General features: G+C 38.7%; 2 protein-coding genes across 3 annotated transcripts in view; both read left to right on the forward strand.

Annotated features, from left to right (window-relative positions):
* Positions 1 to 6165, forward strand: part of cltcl1 (clathrin, heavy chain-like 1) — a 49274-nt gene extending 43109 nt beyond the window's left edge. Inside the window, exons 31-33 of one of the 2 annotated variants that reach the window (XM_036578888.1) lie at positions 1068 to 1094; positions 3539 to 3611; positions 5034 to 6165. In XM_036578888.1, coding sequence (XP_036434781.1) covers positions 1068 to 1094; positions 3539 to 3611; positions 5034 to 5155 — 222 coding nt within the window. In that variant the 3' untranslated portion in view covers positions 5156 to 6165. The remainder of the gene's footprint in view (positions 1 to 1067; positions 1095 to 3538; positions 3612 to 5033) is intronic. The other variant, XM_036578890.1, reaches the window with a different exon arrangement.
* Positions 6166 to 7471: 1306 nt separating this feature from the next.
* The window catches only part of si:dkey-178e17.1 (tricarboxylate transport protein B, mitochondrial), a 29747-nt gene continuing 14626 nt past the window's right edge, over positions 7472 to 22592 (forward strand). Inside the window, exons 1-3 of the mRNA XM_036578894.1 lie at positions 7472 to 7758; positions 20641 to 20748; positions 22319 to 22418. Of these exons, the coding sequence (XP_036434787.1) occupies positions 7656 to 7758; positions 20641 to 20748; positions 22319 to 22418 (311 nt within the window). The 5' untranslated portion in view covers positions 7472 to 7655. The remainder of the gene's footprint in view (positions 7759 to 20640; positions 20749 to 22318; positions 22419 to 22592) is intronic.

The raw sequence follows: 22592 nt of genomic DNA on the forward strand, positions 1-22592 counted from the left end.
CCCTACTCAGAAGTGAAACTCTCTTTATCACTTCTGTGTGAATGTGCAGAGCTAAACTCCTGTAGGCTGAATAGGTGGAGGAGGATGTGAGTAAATAAGTTGGTTCTTGTGAAATCACAGAAACAGTGAATTCAGAACACGCTGTTTTTTCAGCATGGTTTACATACATGTACTGTATAGACTAGATAGTGAAATGAAAGTTTTGTAACTTGTGTTGCCAGTGTTTACATATTACTGTATATACATCTAACTCCTTTGCTGGGGAAAAGTTGTTGGTTTTTAAAGTAAAAAAAATCTAATTTGTAAAATCTGTAATCTATAAAAAATCTAATTTCCATTTACCTAGACGTACTCAATCACCAAAGACATGTCTGATGTCCAAATTTTGCGTGTTTAGTTTAGCGCTGGGCCTACGAGGTTAACGTTGCTAATAAAAAGTAAACGTCAATAGCCACCCAGATTTTTTTTCATAAATCTATCTTAAAACCTCCCTTAATCTGCTTAAACTCCATCCAGGTCTTTATTAAGGTCACATAGAGTTGTTGATGGAGTTTAGACCACAGTGGGCCAGTTTCCCAGATTCAGATTAACCCTAAACCTAGACTGAAAAGTATTTCCAAAAGTTGTTCATTATTGTAACTGCAGTTTAGTCCAAGACTAAACTTAATCCTTGTCTGGGAAAGTAGCCCAGTATGTTAGATCAGGGCTGCCTGATTCTGGAGATCACCCATCCTGCAGAGTTTAGATCGAATCTTAATCTGACACTTGATCAAAGTAACAGAAGCCTTCAGGGGCATCTGAATATCAGAACCAGGTCAGTTGGATCTGAACTCTCCCTGGTGGTAGATCTCCAGGATCAGGATTGGGCACCCCTGCTTTAGACAAGAGGTGTTGTGAGGCCTGTTACGGGAGCTGGAGTTTGTGTTTTAGCAGGTTGAGAGATGTGGAAAGTTGTATAAATTTGATTTTTTTTGCTGAATCATTCATGTAATGAGGGATAGCCTTTTACTCTCTGTTCTCATGCTTTACAAAATCATAGTTCCATAACTGTCTCCCCTCTTCTACAGGTGGATGAGTTAGCTGGACAGGTGAAGGTCTCTGACCCTTTATCTTCTTTTTTTCTTTCGCTGTCTTTCGTTCCCTCTCACTCTGTCGCTCTCTTTCTCTCTCTCTCTCTCTCAGTTATAGCATGTAGAGAGTTCACCAACTCACCCCCCACTTCACCTAACAGGTCTCACTGTAGTCTGCTTGATCAACTGTAATACATCCGTAACACGACTTGGAGAGCACTATATGAGAGAAACTGCAATTTACAAAACTAAGCCAGATGTTGAGTGACAGACTTATTTGCTTGTGCTGCAGTCTGTTTAACCTACTCTAATTAGAATCTGTTGCACATCCACTGTTTGTGTCTCACCCTGCCTTGGTCAAGTTTGTAGCAATAGAGTAGAGTAGATTCTGTGTCCATGTGAAACTAAAGAGAGCTCAGGAGCTGGCTGTGGTTGTTTCCATGACAACCTCTTTGAACTGACATTAGTAGCATTAACTATAGCTATTACAACAAATCATTCTTCAGTAATAGCTGTTGTTGTTTTGAATCATATGTGCGAGCACACTGTAAGACTCGGTCTTCTGTTTGAAAGGTTAAACTACTTGGGTGGTGTAATGGTGGCTTTTATGCTGCAATGCTCTAAATTTGCCTGAAGATGGCACTAGACCTGTGTTTAACTGTCAGAATGTACTGTAGTATGAATTTTCATTTTGCTGGGAACAGATCAGTAGATGTGAGTTGAGAGGTAAAGTGTTTTGTGTGGGTTTAATTTTGTAGTAAAAGTTTTAAATAAAAGAATACAATCCAAAAGCAAAATATTAAGAAGCAAAATGTAAGAAATATACACTGACTGGTGTATATTATACCAGTGATCAAAGGACACTGCCCACAAGATGCTGGATTTTTGGTTGGTGGACTATTCTCAGTCTAGCGGTGACACCGAGGTGTTTAAAAACTCCAGCAGCACTGCTGTGTCTGATACACTTGTACCAGCACAACATAGAGTAACATGCCACCACATCATTGTCACTGCAGTGCTGAGAATGATCCACCACTCAAATAATACTTGCTCTGTGGTGGTCCTGTGGGGGTCCTGACCGTTGGGAAAGGTAAAAGGGAGCTACCAAAGTATGCAGAGAAACAGATGGACTACAGTCTGTAACTGTAAAACTACAAAGTGCGCCTCTATGGTAAGTGGAGCTAATAAAATGGACAGTAAACAATGACGTGTACTTAAGGAAGTGGCCAGTCTCTGTGTTGCAAGTACAAATAAGGATTGAATTAAAAGATAGACTGATTTTAACTAGCATGCAATACTGCACTTGGTATGTGGTGTGTAGAGTGGATGTGCCTATTGGTCAGAAGACCTTTCAGTCCAAATCAGTTATCCAACAGACAAATTGGCCTTCTGCTAAGACCTGCTCACCTGTAAAAAAAAAGGGTCAAAATGCAAACCAAAAGAAAGACTAGAATCTTAAGGGGTTCCAGGAACAAACATATGCCAGGAAAAGAAAAACAAAAACATAAAGCAGAGATTGTCTAAATGCTGGTGACAACGAGTAGCAGAAGTCCAAATATCTTTTGGAAAATAAAGTTTGTTGTAATTATTGTATTGAATTGTATTATTTCAAACTTTTGCCACAAGATTCACTCTAAATTAACTATAGTTTTGGCATGAAGTGTGTAATGTACAGTTTGATTGCATGGAGTGAATTCATACAAAAACGTGTCCCTCTGTCAAATATGGTGAAAATTCTAACAGAAACATTAACAGTAGTCAGGACTTCTTAGGCCATAAACACCACTCCCGACAAGAATAGATGGAGCTGTGCTTGTAGGCGGACTTTGAGGTCAGGCAATGTGTGCACTGCTAACCATACTGACCACATTTCATAGTGTTAAAGTACAAAAGAATGTGAAGTAAACAAATGTAAAATGTGAAGAGTGTGAAATAAACAAAACATCTTTTTTTTTTAAGATCGTAGAATAGTGTGATTATATAGTGTGATTATTTTCCTGTATATTATATTTAAACGCAATGTTAGTGTAAACGCAATGTTAGTGTAGTGTATGGGATGCTTCTGCAGTAGCTGTGTTTTGTACTGTTTATTTTTGAGTGGTGTCAATAGTATAGAACAAAACCACAATGTAGTATGAATAGTTGCAGCATTTTGCAGCATGTAAAATAAGTACATCCACTTTTGTACTGTATTGCTGTGTGCACAGATAATTAGTATTATTGTTATTTTCTATTTTTAAATGTGTTATTGGTATTATAGGAGATATTGATAAAGGTTTGTTAGTTAACCAAATATTAAGCATTTTTCAGGTTGTTAATGTGCTCAGATTTATATACACTCCTACCAGACATAAGTTTGATCGTAAAGATGCTCTTCATAGCATTGTACAGGAGCACATTTAGACAGCGGGACACACTTCCCCATGATTGAAGTGTTTAAATCATGTTGATCTCACTGTTTGTTTAAGGTGGATAAACTAGAAGAGGCTGAGAGTAAAAGAAGTACTGAAGAAGGGAGTGAACCCACCTCAATAGTGTATGGTACGTAAGCAGCGCAAGTGCAATTTAATATACTAAAGAACAATACAAGTACACAAATTGCAAACCCAGGCCCAAAACACGACAGTAAGTAAAGTACAGTAAATGTGTAGGACCAATTTGTTTGAGGCAGACATATTGTATGAAAATGTAGATGTGTAAGGAGTGCAGTCCTGAGTAGATTGGCCATGCAAATGATATGTAAACTGTAAAAGCAGCATAGCATTGTGCATGTGGAAGGTGGCCAATTACAGATAGCAGCATAATTATGTATTACAACAGGAACCTAATGAACTATGTTTGAGTGGTAGATGTTGAGTCTAGAGAATGAGGGTGTCATTAAAGAAGAATTCCATTAATTTTTCAAAATGTCTTCATAATTCAATTGTGGAGATGTAAACAAAAGTCATTCAGAGTGTTTTGATGTGAAATGGTGCAACAGTAAAGCCTAAAGTTTAGGTTTAAAGTATGCCACCACACTGTAAAACCCAATTAAAATCTAATATTTGAAAGTTGCAATGTGTTTGATTATTATTATTATTTTTTTTTAATTGAAGCAATACTGAGACAGGAGAAATGATGACAATCATAGATAGATCCACTTACTCTGAGATACGTCCTTTACCATGTTTTACCATGTTTTGACTTCTTTTCTCTTTTGATACTCTTTCAACGTGCTTGCCAAAATCTGATTTATCTGCTCAGGAAAGTGGTCCAAAGCACAACAAAAAATATTCTTTTGCAGGTTGTGTGCAATTACACATTTCTACCAGAGAGGTCTCCAAATCCACATAATTGAAGTAGTGTAGCTTGAAGTTTTTTCTTTGTTCCATAATGTCATCTATTTTTAAATGTGTTCAGAGATGATTTTCAAAATAAAGGTAGATATTCCCAGATATTCCCAGTTGGTCTCCCTTCCAAGTTATAACCAGGCCCACCCCTGCATAGCATCTAAGATCAGACAAAGACGCTCAGAGCCATTTAGCCATTAGTGAAGGATGCCCAACCGTAAGGCCTATTTAAAGTGTAAGTCTATCACTGCAGTATATAACCCAACTATTCACTGTAAAAAACTGCCGATATAAGCTATGATCATGATGTCTAATAATGATAATGATAATGATAAAACAGTGATCATTTTTCTTTGGAGACTATTGTACTTTAACAGCATGTATGTGCCTCTCTGCCATAAATATATTCAAAAATATGTTTTAGGCCAAAGCCTAATGTCAAAGCTATCATAAAACAATGTCTCAGGCATCAGTGTATGTGTTACCAGCTTCATTTAACACTTCAGATATCTTGTTACTGTCACCACCATTGTGAACAATTCTGATTCACTGAGTTTCTCTTAAATGTGCCGTTTTACACCAAAAGTGGTGTGCCTAGATACATAATTGGTTGTGTGTGTGTCTCTGTACGCAGGTCAGCAGCTGATGTTGACCACTGGTCAGACCCCAGTAGCACCCCAGGCTGGATACCCCGGTTACGGCTACACTGCTCCTGGATATGCCCCGCCGGCCTACGGGTTCAACCTTCAGCCTTAATACCCTGTTCCCCTACTGACATTTAACCTCCCTCACCACTCGAAGAACCCTCGGAAACGTATGCCTGCGAGACGGAGGCTCAACTTTGCACTCAGTCCAGCATGATGGAGACACTGAAATCAACGAAATGCAAAGCAGACAAATGAACAAACAAGCAAAACGCCATGCTGAATGCTCTTTAATCACATACGTAATCTAGTCACTCACTCTTCACTAACGTGGCATAGCTATAATTGTGTAAAAATTTATATTTTTAATTAGTTTTATAAAGATGTAGCATTGATGGTGAGATGGAAGGAGAGATATAGGTACACTAAAACACCTCAGAATTCTTAGCACTGTAGAAGCCAGATTGACTACCTGAATGAATGTTTTGGTGAACACGAGGTGTCCTCAAGCAGAGAACACTAGTGATCTGTGTCAAGTATGAGGTCCTCTTTTTGTCCTTCTCTGCCATTTTCCTCAGTTTATTCTGCAGTATTACTTTGCGTTTACATAACATAGTACTAGATTTCATCCCTGGAGTTTGTGAGGACGAGTGAACATGTGCCACCGGTACGGCTCCGCTGAGCACAACTGGAGGAAGGCTGTTTGCGAAAAGTATCCTAACTACTGGACAGTGTGTTAAGTGTCATAACTGGTCTAACAACTTGATCTTTGTTCTGTGATGCCTGTGATCTTCTAGGTCTTACTAGTTATGACTTATGCATAATTTATAATGCTGCTCTTCTTAAGTGATTTACGTTCAGTGTTACTGCAAGCCATAAGCAATGTCTGTAGTGTAACGTTGTTGTCGATGGAGACGTTAATTTTTTAAGGAAAAGATAAAATCCAAAAACAAGAGGTCTGGCAGCAGCTGTGTCTGGTTGCTAGGATACACAGGTGGGGCAGTGTCTATGGAGCCTGTTGGGAGGAAAATGGCTGTGTGCTTGTGATGGCTGTTCAATTGGGCGGCCAAGCACACAGATTGGAAAAAATAAAGTTTACACACTAGCTACAGTATGGCGTGTTTCGAGCTTGGTCTCATAAGTCCTGCGTTTGTTTCCTGTCTTTCTCGATCACACGTATATCTGTCTTCTGCTCTTCTTTTTTGCACTTACAGACTCGTACACATCTCTCTCTATCTCTGTAAACAACCTCGTGAAAACGTGTCTGTGACACTTTCAGTTTTCTTGCGAAATGTAACCAACGACAGAGCAAACTGTGGCCCTTAACGGTCCTCCTGTGTATTTTGGTTCATTTTTAAACAGTGTAATAACCTGATAATTAATAAGAGGGCAAACTGGTTAACAGGCAATCTGTCAGAAAAGAAAAACGACAACTTGGCCTTCCAGATGTGAGCACCGTTTGGGGAATTCAGCACTGCTTCCTGTTGACTGCAGTTACTACAGCCTGCTTACACTTTAAAGGATAATTCCACCTGTTTTGCAAAATGTCCGTATAATAAGGTAGTTACAGTCAAAACATAGTCAGTTAGAGTGGTTTGATATAAAATGCTCCATTCATGAGAAACTGAAATTGTTTACAGTGGTGTCGACAGGAACCAGACGTTTAATGCCTCGAAAAGCTACCTTACAGAAATCGATTGCATGGTTACCAATATGTCTGCGGCATTGTTTCGCGAAAAGGTTTTGATCTAAAACGTACTTTTAAAATTATATGCAAAGTGGAGAGATACATACAGGGCATGAGGCAAAATGGAACCCAAAGTAACCTTTTGTTTAGTTTTACCGCTATTTTATCCTAATGAACGTTACACACAGACAACGCATAGATTCACTGGTCATTTTTGGATAGCGAATAAAATAACTGGAAACATTTGGACTGTGAACCCCTGGTTCCTATCATTTCCATTGTACAGCCATTCGGAGTCAGCAAGTTTCGCAACAAACCACTCCTATTGCTAAAAAGAGAAAATATCTCTACGCTCACATAATAATGAGAGTTGTAGTGTATTGCGATGCAGTGTAAAACTCCTTTGAAGACATTTGGTTTCATTTTTGATCTAACAAAAAATTTAACTCTTCTGTTTACATCTGGCGATAAACACGATTCCTTTTAAACGCCCGCCTCTTTAAACATACAAAACCCTCTCGCTTTTCCACACTTTCGATAGCTGCCATGAACGTGTTGAGGGACTGAGTTTCGACCTTAAGACGAGTTTCTTCACCAGGATGCGAGTGCTCTCTGGGTGTGTACGCAGACAGAAACAACCAGAGCCTGGAAAGGCGGGGGCGGGGCCGAATCTCGTTCTCTTCGTCGCGATTGGCTGAGCCGCTCTCTCCTCTTCACAGTCCGATCCTCGGCCGTGCGCGCCGTGGGCGGAGCTTCAGACTCAGTGAACTGAGAGAAGAGCGCTACGTAAAAACTACCGAGTCACTCAGCGCTGAACGCTACACTCTTTCGCAAGTTGTTGCTCCACGAAGCGGCCACTTCGGAAAGCCTTTTGAAACAACTCCCACATCAGTTCGAGTTTTTGTCTTTCAGTGTTTGACAGAAAATGTCTGAGCGTGTCGCTCCCTTTCACAGTAACCGCTGCTTAGCTGCAGCAGCGCCCGCTGGAAAAGCCAAACTAACCCATCCTGGCAAGGCGATTCTAGCAGGTAAGTTGTACTCTTCTGTGATAGTTGTGAAAGGTTTAGAGTACGCAGGCGCACTGCCCTGAGAATTGTTTCCTAAACTTGTACTGGAGTGCTAGCTTCAGTGAAGTCACTTTGGCTAAGTGAGTTGGAGAATGAATGGATGGATGAATGAATGAATGAACGCTTTCAGAAAGTTACAGTCAGTAGTAAGATTAGCTCCTGCTGCGCTGACAGCGTGATCACTTCTCTGCACAGGTCTGTCAAGCCTCTGTAAGTAAACATATTGTAACCTGTGCGTTCTAAATGTGGATACAATAGGAAAGTGAGGACAGTTACGCCCTGTGTTTGAACTGTAATGACAGTATACTTTTCTTCAGCTCGTATCCCATTTTCTTAAGGAATCCCAACCAAACCAAAACATTTGGTAGGTTTATCTGTCCAAGAACCTTTCGTATAGTGGTGCCCAGTCCTGGTCCTGGAGATCTACTGCCCTGGACAGTTCAGATCCAACACACCTGGCTCTAATGTTCAGATGCCCCTGCAGGCCATCCAGGTAATAGAGGTAATGAGTTAAACTCTGCAGAGTGGTAGATCCCCAGGACTATGATTGGGCAACCCTGTAGATCCCGATCCAGTATGAAGGACACAGAGTGATAATTTCCCTCAAGTATCGGCCATTAATATTCTTATCTTGTAAGAACATACTCACGCTTGCAGTCTGAACTGATGTAAAACACAACATCAAATGGAGAAACTTTCTTTGCTTTTTTCTAAGAAGATTTGATGTAATATGTCAAAATTGATTGTTTTAAAACAAACAAGTCCCACATGAGGGCAGCTATTAGAAGCTTTTAGAAGCTGTTTTGAATGAATTGTTGTTTTGAAAATGAAAAAAATGTATTTGCATATATCCATCTATTTAGCCTAAAGCAGTTTAGCCCCGCCCAGACATGTTGAGGTCAGAACGGAGGTCATTTACATGCACCAATCTAGGCTGTTTAATTCTAAGGGTTAAAGAGAGGTTGGGAAATGTGCAAAAATGAATGAAATGTCATGCAAAAATAAATTTTGACTGTTTTTTGGTAAAACATAACATAAACCCGCATACATACATGGAAAGTGGAGCCACCTTGAGGTCTTATTTAATAGATAAGCTTCATTTTTTTAATCTTTTAAGCATCTTTAATATGACTAAACGAGATGACTTTGGCTGCTAGATCTCACTCTCTCGCTCTCTCGCTCTCTCTCTCTCTCTCTCTCTCTCTCTCTCTCTCTCTCTCTCTCTCTCTCTCTCTCTCTCTCTCTCAGTCTCAGTCTCAGTCTCATATGAGCTGTAAGAGGGTTCCAGACAGTTAGCTGCAGTCTGGAAACTGGTCAGCTGAAATAATGACAGGTTTTTATGTCTGCAGTGTTCTTTCTGCAGAAAGGCCTCATTCCTTTGTTATATCCTTAATTATCTCTTCTCCACCCTTCCATAATTACACACAACTGTTCTTAAATGATGGTGTTGCTTCAAATTGGAAATGTCAGTTTATTTTTCACTACACAGAAGGAGTAGAAAGGACTACACTCATCTTTACCAGAGAAGCTGTTCCAGGAATATTTGGTCTGTCAGGGCCCATTCTTTTAAACATTTGTCTTCACTCTCTCACTCTTTCTTTTACTGTGGAAAGCAACCAGGGACTACACTAATCTGTAAATTGCCATGGTCAGCAGTCAGATATGATGTAGTCATTATATTGCAGCAGCATGATCAGCTAAGTGCATTTATGTAATGATATTACTGTCTAACTGCTGGATGACCATGACAGAGGAATCTGTAAGAGATAGCGTACCGTTCAGAAACTCAGGCTTTGTATCAGTATACACTGAAAATAGTAATGCATTGAATTTATTCAAATGTGTACATCATTGTCACATGAGTAAAAATATTACATTAGCACAGTTACTGCCAAAAGTCATTAAATTTCTGTTGATAACACTTTAACATCTTGTTGTGGCTGATACCAATAACTGATAATCATTTTACTTAGCCATGACTTAACTAAATGAAAAATGGGTCTGCAAAACATCTAACTGACACAATTTTCCATTTACCCCAGATGTAGTTGTTCAGCAAAGACATTTTTAATGTTCAGATTTGCTTCTTTAGTTTTAACCTGGAGATGTGAGGCTAATGTTGCTAACAAACACTAGATGTCAATAGTCACCCAAACCTTTTTCTGTTATTTTTGCTGTTGTCTTAAATGGCTTCCTACAGCATCCAGCTACAGGATGTTTATTTTTATAGTTCACAGTAAGTCATAAGTAATGTTCTAAACCACTTTGACACACCTGCGTGACTTTAGTAAAGAGCTGGATGTGGTTTAAGCTGACTAAAAGACGTTTTAGGGATGTATTAACAGTAAGGAATTTACAGAAACTAAACCTATGAGCCCATAATTAGTGTTATCCACTATGCTGTCCATTTAAGCAAGCTGAACTACACCTGCATCAGCGTGTACCCAAGCTAAAAATGCTACATTATTTGTTGTAATTATCAGCCGTAATTCCAAGGTAGGACAGATGATAATGAAATTTTCCAATTTATAAGCAGATAATATACTGGCCACCAGTATTTTGGGCACGCCTAGTGTGGATGTAATATATTTCATTTGTGTGGAAATCATATTCTACATTAGAAGCAAGCAAACCCAATGCAGTGTAGACACAGAGACACCATTGTTTTAAAAAATAACTACTATATTGGCCTTGAAGACAGTGAAGTTAGCGAAGATGGGTGAAAGAATCGATGTGTGATGTGGTGTACATGCATGAATCAGTGGTAATGAATGGGACAAAAGCTTGGTATGAGTGGGTAACCCTTCTAGTGTGTGTTGTGCCTGCCTGTCTAGGACACAGTTGCTTGTAGAGTGGCTCAGTCTGATATTATCCCCCCACCCTCAGTGACCTGGAAATGTTACATTGCATACAGGCACACGCTGCATTCCAGGGCTATTTGTTATAGTCACATGTGTGGTATAGATTAGAAGAGACTGAGGAACTGAGTGTGGCTGCTAGAGTGTATCAAAAATGTACCTTTACTGCCGGTGCTGGAAGATCACTGCTGTGCCTTGACCCAGTAAGATAACTCAGGCACTGATATGCAGTGTTTTTAGCTGTGTCTATTATCTCCTGCCACAGTTGAGACCTCTGTATTGCACTGTATTGACTCTAAAGTAGGAGTGACGTCATATAAAGACATCATATTAACTTTTATCAGGACAAATATCATTAATAAAAGAAAAGAAAACTCATTGACTCAATATACACTTCTAAATAGAGGCTGGTGGGCAGGTGCTGCACCTTCTGTTGTCTTCTATTATAGTCTGAGTTTCCTGTCCTTCATTACCAAGAACAGAACTCATATGTTTAAAACACTGGAATATTTCTCTGATTGGTTGTATCGATGCACAGATTTTGTTTCATTGATTTTTTTTTTTAACATACCCTCGGCAACTTCAGCTCACCAAAGTGCGTCAGCCCTACACACTCGCCCTCAGTTAGGTTAGCCATACAGTTAGCCTCAGTGAGCCAAACAGCTAGCCATGCAAATTTTGTAATGCAAAACATTTTTCTTTCTTATGTTTAAACATAAACATAAAATTTGTGAATATTTAGTTTGTCTGGTTATAAGCCGTTTAGAACTGTGGTGTATTGCCTTTCTTTTTGTTGTTTTTAGTCATGTAGCATTAGCTTGCAAACTAGCAGAGTAAAGTGATGAGGTTTTATGGGCAGTCATGTATAACAAATGGAGTTGTGGCAACCTAAATCCTGAAGTATTTATAAACAGCTTTGTCCATTTTTCTAAGTTTGTAAAGGGAAGTGTGTCAAATCACAATGATTTCTAGGCAAGTTCTGGTGTCAAAGTAGACTCTTTTGTTCACTCAACCCCTGACCCCTTTGACAGCTCCTCTAACAAATTTAATTTGAACAATAAAGAAATGCAGTAATAATAATGAAAAAATGCTAAAGTATTGTAACTGAAAGGAAATCGTGAGGCCCAGAGGATGAAGGCGCATTAAAAATGGCAAACAGGCGGACAGTATGTGCAACAATGAAAAAAATCAGTGTGTGTGTGTGTGTGTGTGTGAGACAGTATGGTTCCTCATCAGTCTAGGAGACTCCAGCTCCAGCCTGATTAACCAGCTATACTGCTCTAACCTGCAGCCCACTGGAGAAACCAGCTCAGAGCTGCTCCTGCTCAGTTAGTCCTACAGGCTGCTCGCTAGTGATGAGTCATTCACGAACAAGTCAACTCTTAGAGTCGGCTCTTAAAGGTGAGCGTTGGGAGCCGCCTCGCATTAAAGAGACTGTTTTTTTTCTCTTTTTTGCACCTTAAGACAAAATAATTAGGTAAATTTTATGGCACTGTTGCTGCAAATCACACGACCCCACCCACCTGGATCTCCTTGGTTCCAGTCCTCCGCTGTTTCCACCTAATTCCTAACCATGTTTTCAAGTGTGCCTTGTTCTTCTGATTTTTTACCTTTACTTGCCTTAGTTTTTTGATGACAGGTTAATTAATTAGCTGCCATTTTGCCCATCTTGCCCATCTGCTTATCTTGTGAGCCTCTCAAAATTCGTCCAATAAACCTACCAATCAATATCTGACTTAAATGATTTTATTTGTTAACAAACATAATGCAGTTTTTGTTTATTAGTTAATTAGAAGGTAAATTAAATGATGGATCATATCGCTACTCATACGTGCCATCTACAGGGGGGCATTGGGTCGTTCACCCCACCAACTAAAGAAGGGGTTGGCAGTGCCCTACCAAGCCTCGCATAAAGCTTGAGAAAAGCTGCAGTAGTGAAACTGCTTAGAACAATCTGAAAACAGTTGCTATATTGAAACTGCATTTAGCAATAGAGGTTTTAAGCTGCAGGGTCGCTACGGCAACCAGAAATACTGTGTGTTTACATGTGTTTTGCTCTCAGGTTATTTTTCCGTCGCACAGTGTTGCCAGATTCAGTTTTCCCAACAAATCCAAATAGTTTGAGAGTGCAGTGCATGTGGATATTATATAGTCACAGAGAACGTTTTGATTTGGACTAATTTGTAAATGTACTGCAGCCACGGAAAAAGGTTTGAAAATAAAAACGAATCGTCTTATGAATGTATATTAATCCTAGAGTTGAACAGCTGGACACATTCAGGAGAAAATCGACAGCTGATCCACATTTACAGCGAATCGCCAGCCATCTAGTACACATAAAGTTCAGTTTCACGTTGTCTTTTACTGCCTTCCACTGTTGAAGCATGTATAAAAAAGACAGGGTTTAGAGAGATTTGTGGGGCATTGCCCCATTAAATGATTTCCTGACCCAAGGCCTGGTGTGTGGACATCTAAGCCAGAAACACTTCCATTCACACAAGTGAGATTAATTATTCCTTTTACCCTTTAGTTTATTAATATGCCAGACAGAAAGTCCATGGAGCCAAGAAGAGAGGTTGGAAAATAAGAAATAAAAACAGTCTGCTGGATGAAGCATAGTAGATGCTGCTGTCTGTTTTTCATTCATTTTATGTTGGATCACATAATTTTTGGTGTTCAGCCCACATTGGCACAGAGGACATGATGGGAAATATAGTTCATCCAACAGCTAAGGGTTTATACAAAGTCAGGTTTTTTTGTCCTGTTGTCCTGGGACAGTTTCCTCTTTTTCTGATAGTAATGTTGTGTTTAAGTGATGTATGAATCTGACGCTGTTGTCCCAAGTAGTTCATTTGCCTGCAGGGAGACTTCTCTAATGGAGTGCAGTCACTCAGTTGCTATTATATTTTCCTTTACACATGAGGGCTTGTACTGTATTAGGAGCGCACGTGCTCATAATTGTGTGTGATGCTTGTGTGGACTGCCAGTCCTTTCATCTCTCGTTTTTGTTCCCTCTCTCTGTCTCTCTCACTCTCTCTCTCTACATCTCCTTCTTGCTGGGAGGCTGCAATTAAGTTTAGTGAGTGCTTGTCTCCTCTAGGCAGCAGAGGTCTTGTCACTAAAAGCCCCAGCTCCACTTAGCTTTACCCTAACACACACTGTTCACCTATAACACACAGTGTCTCACACCAACACACTGTGCTCTCCTCTGCTGCACTTCTGCCTTCAGGCCCACCACACGCACACAAACTCTCTCCAATTCTTCAGTTTCTCGGTCAGTACATTGTCTGTGACATTGGTTATTTTGAGGTTTTCTCTCTCCTTACCCAGCTTCTCTGTTCCTTTTTGTTGTCTGGGTAGATTTGCTTAAACCCAAACTAACAGGATTGTTTCTCAGGTAGAAGTGAAAGCAGCTTAGCGAAAACTAACCTATGTAAAAACCAAAGTATCAGTGTCAAAATGCTGAGTTCTCCTATAGAACTGCAGTGGAACATCATGTGTCTATCAGCATGCTGTTAGGCGCTACTGTCAAACTGTAATTGTAAACGGCCCAGTCCCATTTCTTTTTTTTTTACCCCTACCCCTTGTTTTCGAGTGTCACCCTAACCCCTTGGAACTGAGTTACAAGGGGTAGTGGTTGAAATCTTGCCCTACGAAATGGGACAACCCTCAAATTAAAAAAACAAAACAAAACATTGCTTCATTAACAGCCTACTAGTGGTGCTCTGTAGGCAACCTGGCCCGTCTTCAGTGACAGCAGAGAAGGGTATAAGACAATTATTTATCATCACCCACCGCTAATTCTTTGGTGATAGGTAGCTGAAGTCAGACATTTGCCAGCTTCTTGTTCAAATTTTCCCATTCCACCTCGGATGCGGGTGGTGCAGCAGTTACATTCTGGCTACATTTACAGTTTAGTGACCCCTTTTTTAAATACAGGGCATCAAACAATGCCATACCATGCTTATATGATTTTTACAAAAAACGTCACATATACTGTTTTTCGTGGCAAGGCTCAAGTAATGGAAGGTTATAGCTCAATTAGCCCTGTGCACAGTGCATACACATACCAGGATGTTATCACACTTGGCTAAGCAAATAAAGCTATTTTATATAGACATAACAGCTATATTGGCTAACCATTGTTCCCCCTGGTTCCTGTCACCACTATTAGAAAGAAATCGAGTTGGTAAGTTTCTCTACAGTGCATCATTTCATATCAAACCAGTCTGAATGACTGTTTATCTTAAATAGTGAATTATGCAGAAAGCTTGACAAATTGGCAGATTTTTTCTGTCTGTTTTTTGAGTTAACAGTATGAAGCAAACTTTAACCTGCAAACTTTACACATTAAACTATGTCTTGGTAGGCTGACTACATTTGATGTAATGGAGAATTTGTGTAAATTTAATTTTTAGTAGAACCATGGCTTTCACTGTGCTCCTCTTACTCCAGCTGGCACACTGAGGGGAATTGTTTGGTTTCATAAGAAATAAAAGAGGACCAGAATAGAAGGTTGTTTGTTTCATTTGGGTGTTTAAGGTTGGAATAATGACCATCAGTGCTATTTTGATGCATAAAATACAGACGTCGTATAATATGGCACTCTGTAATCCTTAAGCCGTTTCTCGGACTGCAGTGAAAGCCGCAATTATTTCAAGCTATGGATGCCACAACACTAACACGCCCCTTATTGGTCAGTGTAGCTGTCCATCACTATAGCACCCCGCCTCTAGATGGAGGTCTTTGCTGGAGGCTGTTCAGAAGATCAAACATGATGTATTAATAGAACTTTAAAGTTTCCTTCCTGAGAAAGATGAAAGGAATTATTCATCTGTTGCCTGAACTGATGTGTCTTTACTTTTTTCCCCCTTCGGAACGTCGTACTCCTGAACACACATTCAGCATTTAATGGTGACTGTGGACTTTTTTCAGAATTTTACATCCCTTTATGAAGCTGTAACTCATCAGAATGACCAAACACGGCTCCACCCTGGCATTATGTTTCTTGTGAAGTGCATTGATTCTGTGCCCAATTTAACCATAGTGGTTGGATGTGCTTACTTGTCTGTGTAACAGAAATAGAGCTATTTGCTTCAGTGTACTTAAAGTACTTTAGCCGCAAATTTGTAGTTATAGTATGTTGTCATCTTTAATTTCGCCATTAAACTGTACTTAATATAGTAAGACATAATGGAATTGCAAAAGTCTTGTTTTTCCTGATGTCTAATTGTACGAGAGCTGAGACCTGAAGCCATTTTGTCTGATATCTGAAGCCTGACACTGCGGATGTCCTAGCACGAACACCCTAATATTGGCAGCTTTTTGTCCAGGAATGATTTCTGCTGGCCTCAGTGGCACAGCTAGGTTTTTAGAACAGTCTCATCTAGGCTAGGCACAATGAATGTGGTGTGAAAGATCTCATATCCTACATTTTATCTTTTCCCTTAAGGTCCAGATACTACATTTGTGGGGCTTTATGCACCGAAAACAGTCATCATTCATTTTTACATGACCGTTTCCTTACCTCTCTTCATCTCTTAGAATTAAACAGGCTGTTTTTGTTCCTGTACCTTTAAGACTGATGTACATAAGTGAACTCTGTTCTGATTGGCTGACCTGGTTTGGGCTTGATTCCAACAGCATGCTGGGCTGAAACACACCTTGTAACTTAAGCGTTAATGAGTGGGCCTGTACTGCTGCAGGCTAAATGGGTGGATTATATGTGAATAAATTTCCTTGTGATATCAAGAAAACAGTTAAATCAACAATTTTTGTTAAGCTTAGCTTTCATATGGGGATTAAATGGTACATTTTGAAACATTACCATACAATGTTTACATGCTGCATAAAACTTTTTTTATTTTGAAAAAAGTAGGAAAAGTCAGTTTTTTGTGATTTGGGTCCTTGGCTCGCTCAATATGCATAACATTTTTTGTTACACACTTCTATAACCTAAGAATAGTTTGCATTGAAGTCCCTGTGGTCCCTGTTACTGAATAATGAGCCTTAGTATGTAATAAGCTTTTAAGGGATTTATAGTTAAGTTATGTTTGTGTGTAGTAGGGGTGCGGGAAAAATCGATTCTTAGATGCATCGCGATGCAGACGTAGACGATTCTGAATCGATTCATAAATGTCAAAAATCGATTTTCTAAATTTTTAATTTATAACGTAACGTTGACGGAACGCAAAGGGCGGAACTTGGAAGTGGGTAAGTGCGGCGCCCGGACAGTCTGTGGCAGCACATAACAAAAACACAACTTGATGAGCGAGAAATCCGACAGGCTCCCTCTGCATTAAAGCCAGGTTAGATCAGGAGTCACAACACAAATGATAAGAAGAGACATTTTGTCCTTTCAACAAAAATCAAACCACCTTGGGAGCCACAACATTTATGTCCAGTATGTGATAATGTGCTAGTTTAGGCTAAAAAATATAAACGAAAACACAGATTTACTCTGCTCTGCTTTAAGCTTTATCTATAGCCGCTTTTCTTCCAACTCCGCCACAAAACTTTTCCTCAAAGATTGAATAGTTTCTTGTAAAATGTCTCTCAGCTTTCCGCTGTTTTACGAGGCTGAAGTCGCTTCTCATTCGCCAGCTTCTTGCTGAACTTTCTGGTTCCACCTTAAATTCTGACTGAGGCGCCGAATGTAAAAGCGGCACCATCTTCGCAGCTTCGCATCTTTTAGTTAGTGTTTGACAGTCTCTCGTTGCAGATTTAACGTACCAGGAAACCAACTGCGCTGCTTATAAATGCAAATAAGTCCATTCGTCTCCAAATGTTCGTCTGTCTTTCTCTTTTCCTTTTTCGTTCGCTACTAGCTCGGCGAAACCTCGTTGCTAGGTGACCTGCAGTCTTTCGCGCCCCCCCCCATCACGAAACCAAAACCGAAGTTATGAAATCCCTGAAGAATATATAATGTGCTCCGTGGACATCCATAACCACTTAGGTTATCTTATTTAACCGTAACAGCGCATATCACAGATGAGTGGCAGCAGCGTCTCCAAACAAGAGCAGTGAATAAGAGCCTGCCAGTTCACTTGCCACATCACTTCCATTTGTTTTATTAATAAAATATATTGGATGTAAATGCATTGTGGATCATTACAAATACTTTGTTTTAAAACTACCAAGTCCTCAGACAGTAAGAAAATTGAAATCATGTATAGAAAAAAAAGATGCATCGAGATGCATCGATAATCGTTTTATAATCGCATCGCAGCCCTCTGAATCGTAATCGAATCGTGAGGTGCCTAGAGATTCCCACCCCTAGTGTGTAGGAATATTAGTGCCTTGGTATAGTTTGCATTAAATGAATCAGTAAAAGAGCATTTTTAACCGGTGGTCAGTGGGGGCGGTTAATGTGGTGAAATCTTTTGGACTGCTGAGTGTGATGCACATTGAGAAAGAGAGAGCATACATTATTTCTATTTTAATAGTAGCCAAGAAAGTATCACGTATTGCAGTAAGAACCTTTCTGACCTTTTTCAGTTCCTTTTTATGATAACGTCTTTTCCTCATCGGCTGATAAGTCACGTTTAAATGGAAGTGTATCAGGTGTTGTGCTGCTTCAGTAAATTTTTGTTGTGTACACGCACACATAGACTGCTGTGTGCCAACAAATTTGTCAAAGGCTCTAGGTCTGATTTATAGATGTGCTGGGCAAATGGGCCAGAAGGCATTTTCCTGTACAGCAACGCACAGCCTGATAGATTGGACACTTAGGGTGTGTGTGTGTGTGTTTGTGTGTGAAGGGAAGGGATAGTAAATTTGGACACTCTTACAACTAACATTTATCTAATTCAGAGCTAAGATTTATTCTTTTTATTTATTGGTTTAAATAAGAATGTAGCTAGAGACTAAAAGGTAACATTTAGTGAAAGCCCATAGATCCAAGAAGAGAGATTGAAGGATGAAGAAAAGAAGCAGAAATAGAGTACTTTGATTGATGTAGCATATTTCTGTGAATGAGCAATAGACATACTGCTGCTGGATCACAAGAAAAACAAGGTTTTGTGTGTGTGTGTGTGTGTGTGTGTGTGTGTGTGTTTGTGAATGTTTGTTTTTATATATTTTCTAGGCAAAATGTCCTGAATTTACAGGAAAACAAGAGTTAACAATGTGAGGTGTGAGGACCAACAAAATGGACGTTGAATTTGTTTTTTTTTTTTTTTAAAACAAAAACTATGTTCCATTGGTTAAAACTGAATGGGCAGAACCTTTTCTTTTACTGAAGTTAAAGTAAGGTTTAGATTTAGGGCTAGGTTTACAAAATTACATATAGATTTTACATATAGACATAAAAAACTGATATTAGAATAAATGCAAATAATATTGATACAATAAATAGTGATTGTGTGTACAGTGGGTTCCAAAAATCTAAGCCCATATTGCAAATCTGTTTTTTATTTCACTTAAACCTGGAAATAAACAACACAAAGTTATAGTATCTTGAAAAAATTTACTTTTTCATTAGTCTTGTTTCTTCCATTGAAGGAATTTCTTCCATGTTCAGAGGACTCTGAGGTGGATTTAATATACTGACTAGAGGCTTTTGCACAAACTTACAGAGTCCATGCCAGCTTGAGCGCACGCTGTGATTAAAGTAATAGGAGGACATACCAAATACCAAAAGAAATTCTGAAATTCATGTGAACATTCAAAGATTCTACCTTTCACTCAAATAGTTATACTGATAATATCATTTGTAATGAAAAACTTTGTATTAAATTTGAAAAGAATGCAAAATAGAAGCATTTTCACCTCTGGGCTCAGATATATGGACCCCACTGTATGTTAATGTGTTCATTTAACCATTTCCACACCGCTCCTCAAGGTAGCCCAGTGTAATTTGTAGTTATCATCCAATACCTGGTTTGGCTTAGCAGCGCTGCATTAAATTAAATCAGGTATACAAACCTGTGTTTGTGATACATGAGGTGTTGCAGTACTGTGCAAAGCTATTCCAGCCCATGTCATTCATGTACCTAGCAAAGTTATCATCATTTTTCGTCTGTGTTATGGTCAGATTTCCTGACTGGTTTCCATCTCTTCTCTCTTATGAGCTCTGTTGCGTGACTCCACACAATCTATTAAAGACAGTGAAACAGGACCTGGGGGAATTTAAGCTAGCCCTGTGGAAGCACTTTTCCAAGGAGTCTGTGTTTGTGTGTGTGTGTGTGTGTGCGTGCTAATGATTCATGCCGTGCATCAAGACTGCAGAAATAGCCATATGAGCTAATGAGACTACACTGAAAAAAGTAATGCATTAAAGTTATTAGAAGTGTGTCATCGCCATTTGAATAAAATGTATTACACAATATTGCCAAAAGACTTTGTGCTGAAGATATTTCATTGTGCAAAGTATCAAGTATTTTGTATTCTTAAGCATCAATTAAGCATATTAAGCAAACAAATAATTCAGACCATTTGTATTTGAGTGTACACTTTTTTTATAACTCTGAAAGCATAACAAAGTTATGAGAAAACAATTTGTTATTATCCAATCCGCATAATTTTGATTAGCTACAACAGCACAGTCCAGCTCAATAACAATTTAAACTGGACACTCAACTACTTATATACTACAAAGATCACTGCAATTTCTCTTTAGGCTGTATAGGATTTTCTCTCCATGTTCTGTAAAATATCTAATCTAGCAACAGTAGCTATGAGAAAATGTGTTTGTGCGCATGGCATGGATAGGTCAATTATAACTCGTTATTTTACTGAGACTAGTAGGGCTGCATGGTATGCACTTAAAATCCAGTGTTAATTGGAGTTATTGTGAAGATCATATGATAAGTGGTAAAATGTGTGTGTGTGTCTCTGGCTGGGTGTGCAACAAGTTTAAACCTGTGTTTAAGCAAAAAATGCAAAATTACAAAAGCGCCATATACTGTACACTACTACAGGGTTATCATTGCTCTGAAATCATAAAGAAGCTGTTGCTGATGTTTTTCTGCTGCTCTGTTTGTAGGTGGAATTGCAGGTGGCATCGAAATCTGCATCACTTTCCCCACAGAGTATGTGAAGACTCAACTTCAGCTGGATGAAAAAGCCAACCCTCCACGCTACAGAGGCATCGGTGAGTATACACATGTGAGCCTGAGCAAACACACACACACACACATACACACACACAGGATGGAGATTCCTCCTCGGAGTTAATTAGTAGAACTCTGTGGTCCATAACAGATTCTAGCCTGCTGCCACTCTCTCCCGCACAGTAAACAAACTTATCACCTCTCTCATGATCTCTTCTCACTCTCGTTCACTTCCCTAATTTCTTCTTGGCTGAAGCTCTGAGCACATTTTTAATAAGCCTTCTGTTGGGCTTACCAGACAGCTGCCATTGCACTTTATTAAACCTTAAATATGGGGTTGTTATACACTGATTATAAATCACATTTGCTGCATGTTAAACCCTTAGAAGTCACAGTTATCACAGGCATGGATTAATTTTATATGAATTTCTCATTTTGCTAACTGAAATGAGCAGAGAAATTCTGTCTGAAGAGCAGATTCTAAACTTTTACTCAATACCATAATTTTTGTTTGTACATAGAAAAGGAAATATGTCATTAGAATATGAAGTTTTCTGGTCTTGTTTAGCGCAAAAGAAAAACATTTTCTTTATATTTTTGCCAATTTGTTTTGCAGTTTCTTAACATTGAAAAAATGGAAAAAGTGAATACTTGAAGCTGTTCATACGAAAAGTAAATTTAATGTAAATGTAGCTATTTGTGTAACTGTATATTTAGCTTCTAGTCTAATGACTAAAAATATTTAATTGTGATTAATTGTATTATTTTACTTGATCATGATTAATCACATTTATCGTATTCATCAAATAAGATAAATGTTTTTTCCATTTAATAAACAGAATATATTTACTACTTTTAGTTACTTTCAGTACACTAATTCAGTAATGTTATTTTCTTAGTGTGAATTCAGAGTTCAACCTGAACATGAAAATCATGTGATTACTATAGAGTGAATGCATCCCAGTTAGAGCAACAGTGGCAGCATGTTCCAACTAAAGAGAGTATGTATCATATACAGTCATATGCAAATATATGTGTTGGTGATTTCCTAAGTAAAAAAAACTTTACACATCCTATACAGAGAACACACTACTGCACGTTTAACACACAAGTACTGTTTATTTGCTGAATTTAGCTTATTGGGGGAAAAAAATGAAACATAAAATGTGCCCTGTGCAAAGATACGGGCACATTTTACATTTTATTTTTACCCAATATGTTAAACTCAGCAAATGAATAGAAATTAGGCACTAAAATGTGCAAGAAAATGCATATTTACTACAATCTCAGATATATCTGTCATATCAGCATACAGCATCTGGACAGCCTACACTGTTATTGACGGTTCAAAGGGTCAAACTAGAGAAATTCATTAATGGTTTTAAAAAACAAAAAAAGCTCATTTGTTATGTTTATGCGTTATTAACTTGGTTAATTGAATATGTATTAAATGTGAAATTAGGTAAAATAACTTTTGAATAAGCAAAACAAAGTAAGTAATAACTCTTAATGAATTTTAATTAACAACAGTATGTTGCTGCAATCAGTGTTGAGTTGTGGCTTTGTAGGTCTTGTACATGTTCCTCTAATGTTTTAATGTTTTATCTACAGGGGACTGTGTTACACAGACGGTTCGAGGCCATGGAGTAAAGGGCTTATACAGAGGCCTCAGCTCGCTACTGTATGGATCTATACCCAAATCAGCAGTCAGGTGTGTACACCACACTCACACACACACAAACATACACACACTAAACAGACGTAAATATTTTCTTTTTCATAGTGGCTGCTTTAATGATTTTTCTATTTTGGAGACTTGACATTTATTATGCAGCTTGTTTTTGTTCATGGAACAAAGACCTAAGCATACTCAAACACACACACA

Source organism: Colossoma macropomum, unplaced genomic scaffold, assembly GCF_904425465.1.
Source record: "Colossoma macropomum unplaced genomic scaffold, Colossoma_macropomum, whole genome shotgun sequence".
NCBI classification, from domain to species: Eukaryota; Metazoa; Chordata; class Actinopteri; order Characiformes; family Serrasalmidae; genus Colossoma; species Colossoma macropomum.